At 48.5% G+C, this 12061-nt stretch overlaps 1 protein-coding gene across 1 annotated transcript in view; it reads left to right on the top strand.

Moving 5' to 3' along the window:
* ACACA (acetyl-CoA carboxylase alpha) overlaps nt 1-12061 on the top strand; it is a 193408-nt gene that overhangs the window by 137091 nt on the left and 44256 nt on the right. Inside the window, 9 exon segments of the mRNA XM_068210707.1 lie at nt 814-957; nt 1432-1528; nt 2755-2862; nt 5155-5211; nt 5515-5559; nt 8233-8274; nt 8630-8845; nt 9295-9450; nt 11102-11305. Of these exon segments, the coding sequence (XP_068066808.1) occupies nt 814-957; nt 1432-1528; nt 2755-2862; nt 5155-5211; nt 5515-5559; nt 8233-8274; nt 8630-8845; nt 9295-9450; nt 11102-11305 (1069 nt within the window).

Genomic DNA, 12061 nt, shown 5'->3' with positions numbered 1-12061 from the left:
GCAGCTCTTGAAGGAAGTCTGAATTAAGAGGAGTCTGTAGTACAGCTCAGGAATTGGTGATAATTACTGCAGAGAAGGCAAACCCCAGCTGGGGTCATCAGAGAAAGGCCCAATCTCATTTTGTGCTTTTTCCTCACTGTGGGAGAAGCTTTCCTCTGCCAGTCTTGACTGTGGCATTGTGAGTCTTTAAAAAAACATAAAAATCACAGAATAAGTGAGGTTGGGAAAGACCTTCAAGACATTGAGTTCAACCTGTGACTGATCCCCACCTTGTCACCCAGCCCAGAGCACTGAGTGCCACGTCCAGTTGTTTCTTGAACAGAAAGGGTAGGAAAGAGAGTGTTAGACTCAGTAAAGAATTTTGGAGAAGTCACTGTACCATGCTGCATTTCAGGAGTGCAAATTATAGTATGATCAGAAAAATCATGGAATCAATAAGTTAATACAGCTTTTGTAAAAGTGTACTGAATCCTTCAAGTGTCAAATCTTAGAACTGTTGCTGCTTGAATCATGTTCCACCTGTAAAGCAAAACAGAAAGACAGGAGGAAAAATAAGTTCAGCCTTGCATAGTCAGAATTCTCCTGTCATCTCAAGAAATACCTGTTTTAAGGGGTTATAACATTATTTGCTGACTGTGGGTGTTCCTGTCACTGACACAACACCCAGGCAGGGTGGCACCAGAGGCATGGCAGGGGCTCTGGACAGTCCAGCACGGATTGCCCAGCCACGCTCCAGGTGCCCAAACCTGCTCCCAGTGCTGTCCCCCCGTGCCCTGCCCCTGCTGACTGTGCTCTTGCTGCCTTGCTCTTTAGGATGTCCTTCTCCTCCAACCTCAATCACTATGGGATGGCTCACGTGGCCAGTGTGAGTGACGTGCTGCTGGACAACTCCTTCACGCCGCCGTGCCAGCGCATGGGTGGGATGGTCTCCTTCCGCACCTTCGAGGACTTCGTCAGGTGTGTGCCCAGCCTGGGCCTTGCTTCTGTGGCCACCTCTGTGCCTGGGCCCTGGCAGAGCTGGGGGAAGGCTTTGTCAGGTCTTGAGTCAGGTTTGGGCTGGTCCTGAGCGTGTTTCCCTGCTTGGATCCCTGCGTGTGGCCCCGTGTGGTCTCAGGCTGCTGGAGGAGCAGTTTGCAGACAGAGGGATCAGCATCCCGGGTTCCTGCTGGTTGGGAACATGCTGATGTCTGCTAAGGCTCTGTGGATGTGTGCTTCCAACCTTTTGGGACAGGCAACCCCCCAGCAGAGCCCTCAGCCTGCACCCAGGAGGTCTCTGACCAATGCTGGACCCTGGTTTGAGGAATTGCCTCCTCACCTTTGAGCCCAGCGAGGGAAGGAGCCCTTTCCTGCCAGGACTGGTGGGCTCAGTGCTGGGTGCTCCGTGTGCTGGCAGTGCTGTGGTGGTGACTGCTCCTCCCTGGTGCATTCCAGGATCTTTGATGAAGTCATGGGATGCTTCTGCGACTCTCCCCCGCAGAGCCCGACGTTCCCCGAGGCCGGCCACGCTTCCCTGTATGATGAAGACAAGGTAGGGTTTTTTTCTTTTTCCTTCTGGAAGGTGCTCTGAGGCTGGCAGCAGGGCTGAGGCTGGATGCTCCTCCCCAGCTGGAGTGCTGGAAGCAGGAGTTAGGAGCTTTGTGTATTTATGGCTGTGATTTGCTTGCTTGTTCCACAGCAGGTGACTCGGCGTGGGCGGCCGCTTTCCAGCTCTGTTCTGAAACTACAGCTCAGCTCTTGCTCTCCCTGTAAATTTAGTTTATGGCTTTTAGCATCAGCAGAATTCCTGGATCCACTGCACCATAGCAGAGTTTAAACCCACCATTAAGTCTCCAGACCCTCTCTCTGCACCAGGATGTTGAACTGCACCTTCAGCTGTCTTTGTCCTATGTCTGACTTGCCGTGTTTCCTGTCTTACACCCTTCCTAGCCACCTTAAATCCTGATTCTTCCCTCTGTTCTACCTCTTGGAACTGTTTTTGGGAGGTAAAGCTGCTCAGTTTTTGCAGAGATGTGGAGAACAGGTGCAGAGGCAGCAGGTGGTCCCTAATCCATAGGGACAGAAGTCCAGTTTCCCTTGGAGACACAGGTAGCTGCTCCACAAGAGTGGGAAGCTCTGCTGGAATACAGCCTGTGTCCAGAACAGGGCTTTGTTTCCCACTGATCCATTGATCCTGATGTGTGGAAGCACTGTAGCCTTTTCCAGAATATTACTGTCAACCTTAATGTCCTCAGATCCCTCTCTCTACACCCCCCTCACCTCACCAAGGTAATTTCCTGTCCAGACTCAGTTTTCCCCAGTTAATCACAGGCTCCTGAGGCTGAATTTGTAATTCCTTGGAGCTCTAATGGAATTTATGTTTCCACATTATTTCATGTTGTTGCAGATATGGAAACTCACATTGTTATGCCCCTACACTTTAATTAATTTAATTACTTTCCTTGATGCCAAAGTCCTCTACTGTCCTTGTGCTGCATCTGGTAAGGAGAGGCCCTGACCCTGTGCCCTGTCTCATCCTCAGACTTGAATTCTCCAAAGGAGGCTCCTGTTTGATGTGTGTGGACGTTGACTTCTGTGAAATTGCAGATTTATGATGAGGCTGTTTGGTCAAGGATTTCCCTCGGAGTTTTCCCTGGTGCTCCTCTGAGTTCATTTCCCCCAGAGCATCTCTGCTTTAAAGCTGGATTTAGGGAGCCTGTTCCGAGGTGTTCAGCTGTTAATTATTGAGCCATGGGGAACATTGCCCTGTCCTTGCAGAGTGCCCGGGAGGAGCCCATCCACATCCTCAATGTGGCCATCAAAACCGACAGCGATGTGGACGATGACGGCCTGGCTGCCATGTTCAGGGAGTTCACCCAGAGCAAGGTGAGTGAGGTCCCTGCACCCTTCTGCCTCTCTGGGGATGGGCAGGACAGCCTGGGAAAAGGTCTCTGTGTTCCCTAGGTTTGGGGTGGTTTGGTTTGGTTTCAAAGTAAGCATGCTACAGTTACAGCCTTAATTTATCCCATCTGAAGCCTTCCCATTTGTTTGACTGGATGCAGCTGCACCTTCTTGAAGGCATCAGGTCATTGTTTCTCCTTCTAATCTGTCAGGTCAGGGCTTCTTGCCTTTATATTTTGATGGGATGAAAGACTTGGAAGGTTTTAAACATATCAGGTCAATCTTCAGTAACTGTCTCCACATGCTCTGAAAAATGTGTTCTGTGTCTTTCCCTGGGGATAAAGTTGTTGGATGAGCAACAGAACCATGTAAAATGCCATTAAAATGTCCTGTATTTGTGTATCACCATAGTCTTAACGCAATTAAAGTTTATTGCCCTTGTTAGTGTGCTGGAGCATCCACCTCATACAATATTCCTGGCATGAGGAGGAATTATTTGGCACGTTCTGTTGCTCCTTCCTAAGTGTGGGATACACCTGAGAGTCCCAAATGTCACTGCTGGGTCAGCTGTGGGACAGCCTGGCTTGGGAGCAGCCTCCTTGTGTCCACTCTGGGCTCTGCCTGCACCTGCTCTTCTGTGCTGGGAAGAACTCCACTGGGTTGTGGGGCTGAATATCCCACCAGGAACTGGAATTCTTGGTGCTGCACTGGTTCTGGGAGCACTGAAAGAGCACCTCCACCTTCTCAGTGTGGGAGGTGGGAACGTACCCTGCAGAAATCAGGGGCTCCAAAATGGGACTGGCATCCACGTGGCTTCAGCAGCTTCCTGTCTCTTTAAACAAGGAAAACAATCAAATTTAAGAATTAAAACTAGTTCTGCTTCTCATCTGCTTGATCATGCTCTAGGCGTTTTATGGGAGGGGATAAAAGGAAAGAAATAAAATATATTAAAAAAAAAATCCAAAACCACATTAAACTATCAAATAGGTTGATCCAAATTGTCCAAATAATCTTCCAGTCCCAGCATGTTGTGTGTGGTTTTTTTAATAGAAATTAGGATCATATACTTGTAAATGACTTGTGGAGGAGATTGAGGCAGTCAGTGGAAATGGAGTTTCTCCAGGTGCTGATGGCTAATCGCTCTGTAATAGCTGTGGCCTTGCTGGGAGACCCACATTATTACCATGTAATCAGAATCCTGTTGCTCTGCTGTTATTGTCTGCCACTTGTGGAATTTTAAAAGCAATAACAATTTTTGCTTTTTAAATCACGGCATTATTAAAGTTATTTTCTTCCTCTTGCCATGAATATAGTCACTGCTGCTCATTTTCAAAGGGCTTAACCTTAGTAAAACATCACAGTCTGTTCAGAGAGCGGCTGCTTTGCTCCTGCTTGAGCTGAGCTGTTGTTCCTTCTTGTGTTCTTTGCATTTAAATTGGAAGAGGGAGGAGGAAGGAGAAAAGTTTGAAAAAGAGGAGAATTAGGGGATCTTAGCACTTCAAAGGGTCAGTGCTGTGGCAAATACTGCTGGCAGCACTCCTCTGAGAGGGGAACATGAGGAAGGAGCAGCCAGAGTGGATATTCTGTGATCTGTTTGAAAACAATCACTGACACCTGACTTGTATCACCTTTGCCACGTGGAATCTTGGAATCTCAGGATGCTTTGGGTTGGAAGGGACCTCAAGGCCCTGCCTGACATCCCATCTAACCCGTGTCCATCTAATTCTTGCCACGTTCCTCCCCCTTCTATTTTAATGCCCTTAAAGGACTAGAAGGTCACAATGAGACCCCCAAAAGTCTTCTCCAGGCTGAGAGCCTGGATGTGTGCTTTGGACTGGGTTGTCCATGAGCTTACTGTGCCAAAGGCAAGCACGAGCCACATCTTCCATGGGATAGCTCCTCTAAAACTCATTTTCCACCATTTTCCATGACCTTGCCCCATCTGTGGCGTGCTCCCTTCAAAAAGCAATCCTGGCAGATGGACAAGGATATTTCCTGCAAGGTTTGGGGGTGACTCTTCTGCACTCCTGCTTAGCCAGGCTCGGCTGGAGGTCACTGTTGCTGTGATTTAGTTATTTACCTGCTCAAGTGGAAGGGATTTGGGCGTTTATGCTGCTAAAGCAGCATCAGGTGGGAAATCAGGAAGCTGAAGGGGAGCAGGAGCTCAGAGGCAGGAGGATCTGCAGAGCTTTTTCACTTCACAGAGGGTTCCAGCATGTTTTTAGTCTGTTCTTTTTCTGCCAGTCCAGTCAGCTGTTTCCACCCTTGTCTTTGCAGAAATCAGTCCTGATTGAGCATGGCATTCGGAGGCTGACTTTCCTTGTAGCACAAAAGGTATTTCCATCTCTCTCCTGATGCTCAGAACTCCTTGGTTTCTATTATACCGTTTGTATCTGACATGTTTTCCCCCCAGATTAAATGCTGTATTTACTGTATTTGGTTCTCTCTTCACTGTTTTTGTCCTCTAAAACTTGAGATGGTTTTCATGAATTTGCTTAAGAAAATTAATTTACAATTGTAAGCAATCTTGACGCCTCTTGTATTCTTGAATTAATTAAGTTTTGATTTTAATCCTAATTGCTAGCTGTCTTCTGCTTTTTTTTTTTTCTTCCTATGTGTGTATGTTTCGTTTGTAAGGACTTCAGGAAACAGGTCAACTATGAGGTGGATCAGAGATTCCACGTAAGTAAAAGGGGCCTGGAACATGGTGGCATTCCTGATGTGAGGCCAGGAGACACGCAGGGGACTCTGGACTTCTCATTTGGATCTCAGGCAGGCATTTAATGCCAAAGTGAAGTGTTGAAAGTATTTATTTTAATATCTAAGTGCAAACCCAGGCTGGGCCCGTGGCTTTCAGAGGGGCCACTGGGGCTCTGAGTCTCCCTGGTTACCTGGCTGAGCTCAGGAAGCCACACTGATAAAGATTTCCTTGTGTTTCCTTTCTGTTCTAAAGTGCAATTATCAGTGAAACCTTTGTCTTTCTTCTGTAGAGTGGTGATTTATTTTGATTTCTTGCTGACTTTAAGTTAACTTAGAGCAGTCACTGGAGGGACTTGTTAAATTTTGCAGAGTGGTTTTGTGATGTGGGAAATGTTTGATGCTCTTACTGCTGAGAATTACTTTTTCCCCAGGGCCTGGGCATCAGTGAGGCCTGGTTTAGGTGGCAATGTGAGGCATAAACCAGATTTTTATCTCTTGGGTATCTACTTTTCAATTCTGGAAGTTATCAGGAGCCTTTGAAGTGCAAGAAATTCACCCTGTGCTCAACACAGCTGGTCTAGGAAGGTTTGTGAAGGGAAAACTAGTTTACAAGTCAGCAGAATAGTGTTTGAACCTGTCACCACGTGGGAATTGTTGCTCACAGTACAGGTACAGAGGTGTCAGCCAGCAGCTTAGGAAACTGGATTTTGTGGAGAGTCTTTTGGGACATTTAGCAATAAAAATCTAGGCTTTTGGTTTGAAAAAGGATGTTTTAGAGAACAGAATGGGTGTTGGGGGAATGAAAAGTCAGAGTTGCTGAGTAAGTGCTGTGTCAGAGGTCAGAAAGAAGGCACAGAACAGAAGGAACCATCCCCAAGCTCTCCCTGGACCCTCAGTGTGGGGTGGTCTGGCTGCAGAGTTTGTGGAGCACCTCTGGGAGCTGCTCTGTCAGTCCTCACTTCTGTCTGCTGTCCCAGCCCCTTCATTACTGGACCAGCTATTAGCTTAGCCAGGGCCTGGGCTTGGGTTTGTTTTTGTTTTAATTACAGTCTATATAATTAGTTCCCAGCATGTTGAGGTAATAGAGAGTTGCTCCAGCAAGCTTCCAATTTCCTCATCTCATTAGGTTTTTAACGTGATTATTAGTATAATAATCAACTCTGATGATTTCTGGTGCAGCTTCTCGCATTCTGCGGTTTGCAGGGTGTCTTGATTGGCTAATTTAGGCAAATTATTTTGATTGTCTTGATGATGGTTGGTTGATTAGAACACAGCAGGGGTATAATTCTTCTGCCTAGGAAATGGAGCACTCTTTTGGATTTTGGTACCAGGGCACTGAGGATTTTTGTGTGTGTGCACATCTAATTATGATATTTGCCCACCACACCAGTGAGGTGCCCTGGAAGCAATTCCATTAGTGGTGGAATGAGCCTGGAGATGGTGGGAGAAGCTGGCAGCCTGCAGAGGAGGACAGGTAGGAGGGATTGGGAGGAGTGAGGAAACATGGAGGAGGTTGTTTCTTAGATGAGGCTCACGGACAATTGATATATTGGGTGAGCCTGAACTTTTAGGCAGCATTTCTTGTACCACTGCTTATTTTTGAAGAGTTTCCAGGCAAACACAAGTTGTTTGGCTCAACTGAGAGTCATCAGGTGAGGTTTGGGGGCTGTTTTACCTGGGAGGGAAGGAAGATGACCGACTAGAATAGTACTTTTAGCCTAAAACTCTCTGTTGCTCAGTGGTGGCTCGTACAGTGTCACCGGTTGTCGCACTCCCTCCAGCTGGGGTTGTTCATCTTTCCTGGATAATGGAATGTGAGCCAGAAATTCAGTGACTCCAGGTCAGATTCTCTGTTTTTTGCTTAGTGAGACAGTTCTGGCAAGTTGTGTGTGTCCCTTCAGGTCACCTTCAGCACAGGCAGCAGTGTTCTCACGTGGTGCAAAGCACTGACCAAAGCTCTGCCCAGTAAAATCTAATTCCAGAGGAGGGGATGGATCTGCCTGGGTGGAACTGGAGGGACAGGATGCTGTCTAGGATTTCTCTCTTCACCTAAGATTTGTACAGTATTTCAAAAAACTCTCAAGGCTCTGCCAGGGTTTTTATCTATGCAACAGAAAACCAGAGAAACTGAATGGTACGTGGGGGATTTTTGTAATGTTTTTGCTGCTCCATACAGGAGAGTAAAGTTGTTTGATTACAACTCCCAGTTTTCCTTGGGAAGAGAGTATTTCTGGCAGTAATGGTATGAAGAGAGCTCTAGAATTAGATGATTGTGATTGTTCTGTGTACATCTGCATCCATAACAGTGTTCATATCACTCCAGACATTTCCACAGGACTCTTAATCATAACAGATCTAGAAAAGGTTTCCCACTACTGTCTGGACACTTTTGTGTTATCTGTCAATAACTGACAATAATCATCTAAAGCCAATCAAGTAGTCTCTTTTGCATTAGTGAGGGCAGGTTTAAGCTACCTCTCCTGTCTTGAAGGTGACTTGATTTCCCACCACCCTTGTGATGTTGAGAATGTAACTGGGAACAACTTGTGTCACCTCCTGTGCTGTGGTGCTGCCCCAGGAGTGGCCTGAGAGCACTCAGGGGACATCAGTGCTTGCTTTGGGAGCGCTAACACTGTTGTTTTTATTTTCAAACAGAGGGAATTCCCAAAGTTCTTCACCTTCCGTGCCCGGGATAAGGTGAGTTGGATTTCTTAATACATTTCTCCAAGTGTTGGCTTTATCCTTCTTTCATGCAGTGATTTACTACTCAGAATCAGGACAAAACCTTCTGGTTTCTGTGGAAAAGAGGGTTTTCTGGGGGTGGGGGGTGGGGTGAGCTTGAGAACTTGCTGTCCTGCAATTTGTATTATTCAGCAATTTCACAGCTCCCAGTGCTGCGTGAGATAGAAGAGTCTGGGCCGCATCTGTTTGAATTTTTAGAGTTTGAGTTCAATATGAAAGTTCACAAGGGGCATTGTGGAGTTCTTACCTGGGTGCTTCACCTTTCCAATGCCCTCTTTCCCACCCTCTCCTGCGTCCCTGGCCCCTGCAGTTCGAGGAGGACCGGATTTACCGGCACCTGGAGCCGGCCCTGGCCTTCCAGCTGGAGCTGAACCGCATGAGGAACTTCGACCTCACGGCCATCCCCTGTGCCAACCACAAAATGCACCTCTACCTGGGGGCTGCCAAGGTGGAGGTGGGCACAGAGGTGACAGACTACAGGTTCTTCGTCAGGGCCATCATAAGGCACTCGGACCTGGTGACCAAGGTGAGTTTGTCCCTGTCCACGGCAGTGAGTGAAAGCCAGGGTCATCCTGGGGAGCTGCAGGATCCAAAACTGACCATTCCCTCTAAGGAGGGCTGGGGGCTGTGCCCTCTCCTTGCTGATGCTGCTCTCAGAACCATCCCTTTGAAGTCCTGCTATTCCTGTGCTCCAGGGAGATTTTTCAGGGGCTCAAGAGGATCCTTAGATCTTGAGGCAGCAGTGGCTTGCCCTGTGTGGTTTCAGACTTGCTCTCAGCTAAAGGAGGGGACAAAGCAGCCAGGTGTGGGATGCAGGCACAGGGAGCACTGGCTCTGAGCTGGGGATGGATCTGCTCCAGGGCTGCGCGTGGGCTCTGTCCTCTCCATCACATCCTCCTGCAGTTCTCCAAACCTTGCGTTGTCGGGCAGTGATTTGTGAGCCAAAACTCAGTGGTTTGTTGGCAATTCTGGCAGGAAGCCTCCTTTGAGTACCTGCAAAACGAGGGCGAGCGTTTGCTGCTGGAGGCCATGGACGAGCTGGAGGTGGCCTTCAACAACACCAACGTGCGCACGGACTGCAACCACATCTTCCTCAACTTCGTGCCCACCGTCATCATGGACCCCTCCAAGGTGGGAGCTCCTGCCCAGCTCGGGGCTGGTTGTCTTTCCAGGGCTTCACTTGTCAGAACCAAAAGGCCTTTTGTTCACAGAGTCACAGAATCGTGGAATGGTTTGGGTGGGAGGGACCTTAAAGCTCATCGTGTTCCAACCCTGACACTTTCCACTGTCCCAGGTTGCTACAAGCCCCATCCAGCCTGGCCTTGTGGGCACTTCCAGAGAAGGGCAGCCTTTGCCAGGGCCTTCCCACCCTCACAGGGAGGAATTTCTTCCCAATATCCCACCCAACGCTGCCCTCTGGCACTTTAAAACCGCTTTGTTGTGCAGCTCAGCTCCTCTGTGTAAACTGAGGGACAATTATTGGAAATTTGTTTTGTGTTTGAAACTAAACCTATTTTTTCATTGTGTGTTTGGGGTAAACAGTTTTAATAAGGAAGCAGATGTAAATGCTCTTCTGTTTGTTGCAGAAGTTCAGATTCCATCCAAATAAAACATGAGATAAATTAGGAGCTTAAAAAGAATCTGTAAATTCAGCTACAAAAGTGCCTCATTTACAGTCTGTGGTACAAAACCACAGAGATGAACGTTGTAAATAAATGAACATTAAGCTTTGTAGATGCACAAATGAAGGTGTTCAGGCATAAAGGATGTTTGTGTTTAGCAGAATCACCACAAAGCAAGTCCCAAGTCCAGGCTGAATTTAGCTGGAAATCAGCATTCAGTTCATGGGTACCCAAAGATGAGAGCTGACCTTTCCTGAGGAGAACAGCTGAAAGTTATAAAGATGAATTGGGTATCAAAATAACTCTCTCTTGCTTGCTGACTTTTAAATCATGATTAAAAATTGGTGGCTTAAATCCCTTTTGAATGAACCTTTCCTGGTGCGTCCAGAGCCATTGGTTCCCAGGAAGTTCAGAAGAAGCTGGAATATTCATCCCTGGAAGTTGGGCTGCCCTCAGATACAAACCATGACTTTTCCTTGAGCCGCTTTGCAAAAGAGACTTTTTTTTTTTGGAAAAATGTTTAACCCAGCCTATAAATTGCCTTCTTTTAATATGCACTTTGCCCACAGTGGTATTTTATAAAGTTTAATAGAAGAGCAGAAGGCCCAGCTCCAAGTGGTAATTGCTTTGTTGATTTAAAGCTCCATGCAGGCAGTGAAATGTGATTATTGTGCATACAAGGGCTACAAAACTGCCAAGGATTTGGCTTCCCTGGATTCTGTAGTTCCCAGGTGTGAGCGATGCCTGTGGAGGGGAGGCAGGGGGTCCCTGTGCTGGGTTGGGGTGTGGTGGTTGGATTGATGATCATCAAGGTCTTTTCCAACTTAATGATTCTGTGATTCCGCATGCCATGAGGGAGCAGGGATTTGAATCCAGCACTGTCCCACTGCATCAGTCCCCAGGTGGAGTTCCTGCCTGCCTCAAGGCTGAGGAGGGACAGGTCACCACTGTCACTGCACTGGCCACGTGCAGTGTGGTGCTTCCTCACCACCTTGGAGCAGCGGGATGCGGGGGATGCAGAGCAGTGATGGATCCAGGAAGAATCCCAGAATGGTTTGGGTTGGCAGGGACCTTAAAGCCCATCTCACTGCACCCCTGGCACAGGCAGGGCCCCTCCCGGGTAGCCTGGTGCCCGCTGAGGAAGGCTTTTCCCTGCGCAGATCGAGGAGTCGGTGCGCTCCATGGTGATGCGCTACGGGAGCCGCCTCTGGAAGCTGCGCGTGCTGCAGGCCGAGCTGAAGATCAACATCCGCCTGACGCCCACGGGGAAGGCCATCCCCATCCGCCTCTTCCTCACCAACGAGTCGGGATACTACCTGGACATCAGCCTCTACAAGGAGGTGACAGACTCCAGAACGGGCCAGGTACGTCCCTGGGGACGCGGGGCTGGGGACGGCGTGGCTGGACAGTGCCCAGGCAGAAAGGGACCTGGGGGTGCTGGTTGACAGCTGGTTGAATATGAACCAGCAGTGTGTCTTGGTGGCCAAGAAGGCCAATGGCATCCTGGCCTGCATTAGGAACTGTGTGACCAGCAGGAGCAGGGAGGTCACTCTGCCCCAGTACTTGGTGCTGGTGAGGGCACACCTTGAGTGCTGGGTCCAGCTCTGGCCCCTCAGTTTGGGAAGGACGTTGAGATGCCTGAGTGCATCCAGAGGAGGCAACGAGGCTGGAGAGGGGCTGGGAACACAAGCCCTGTGAGGAACGTTTGGAGGAGCTGGGGTTGTTCAGCCTGGAGAAGAGGAGGCTCAGAGGTGACTTTATTGCTCTCCACAACTCCCTGAAGGGAGGCTGTAGACAGGTGGGGTCGGTCTCTTCCCCCGGGCAGCACTGACAGAACAAGAGGACACAGCCTCCAGCTACGTCAGGGAAGGTACAGGTTGGATATCAGGAAAAAAATTCTTCACTGAAAGAATAATAAAGTACTGGAATTGTCTTCCCAGGGGGTGGTGGAATCACCATCCCTGGATGTGTTTAAAAAAAGGCTGGACGTGGCACTTGGTGCTACAGTCGAGTTGAGGTGTTAGGGCATGGGTTGGACTTGATGATCCTTCCAACCTCATCATTCTGTGATTCTGCGTTCCACCTGATGGAGCTCCTCTGTGGGTTGTGGTGTTTCCAGG

The sequence above is a fragment of the Anomalospiza imberbis genome, chromosome 20 (genome assembly GCF_031753505.1).
Source record: "Anomalospiza imberbis isolate Cuckoo-Finch-1a 21T00152 chromosome 20, ASM3175350v1, whole genome shotgun sequence".
Taxonomy (NCBI): Eukaryota; Metazoa; Chordata; class Aves; order Passeriformes; family Viduidae; genus Anomalospiza; species Anomalospiza imberbis.
The sequence above is the reverse complement of the archived record's forward strand: the minus strand, read 5'-3'. Positions and strand labels throughout refer to the sequence as shown.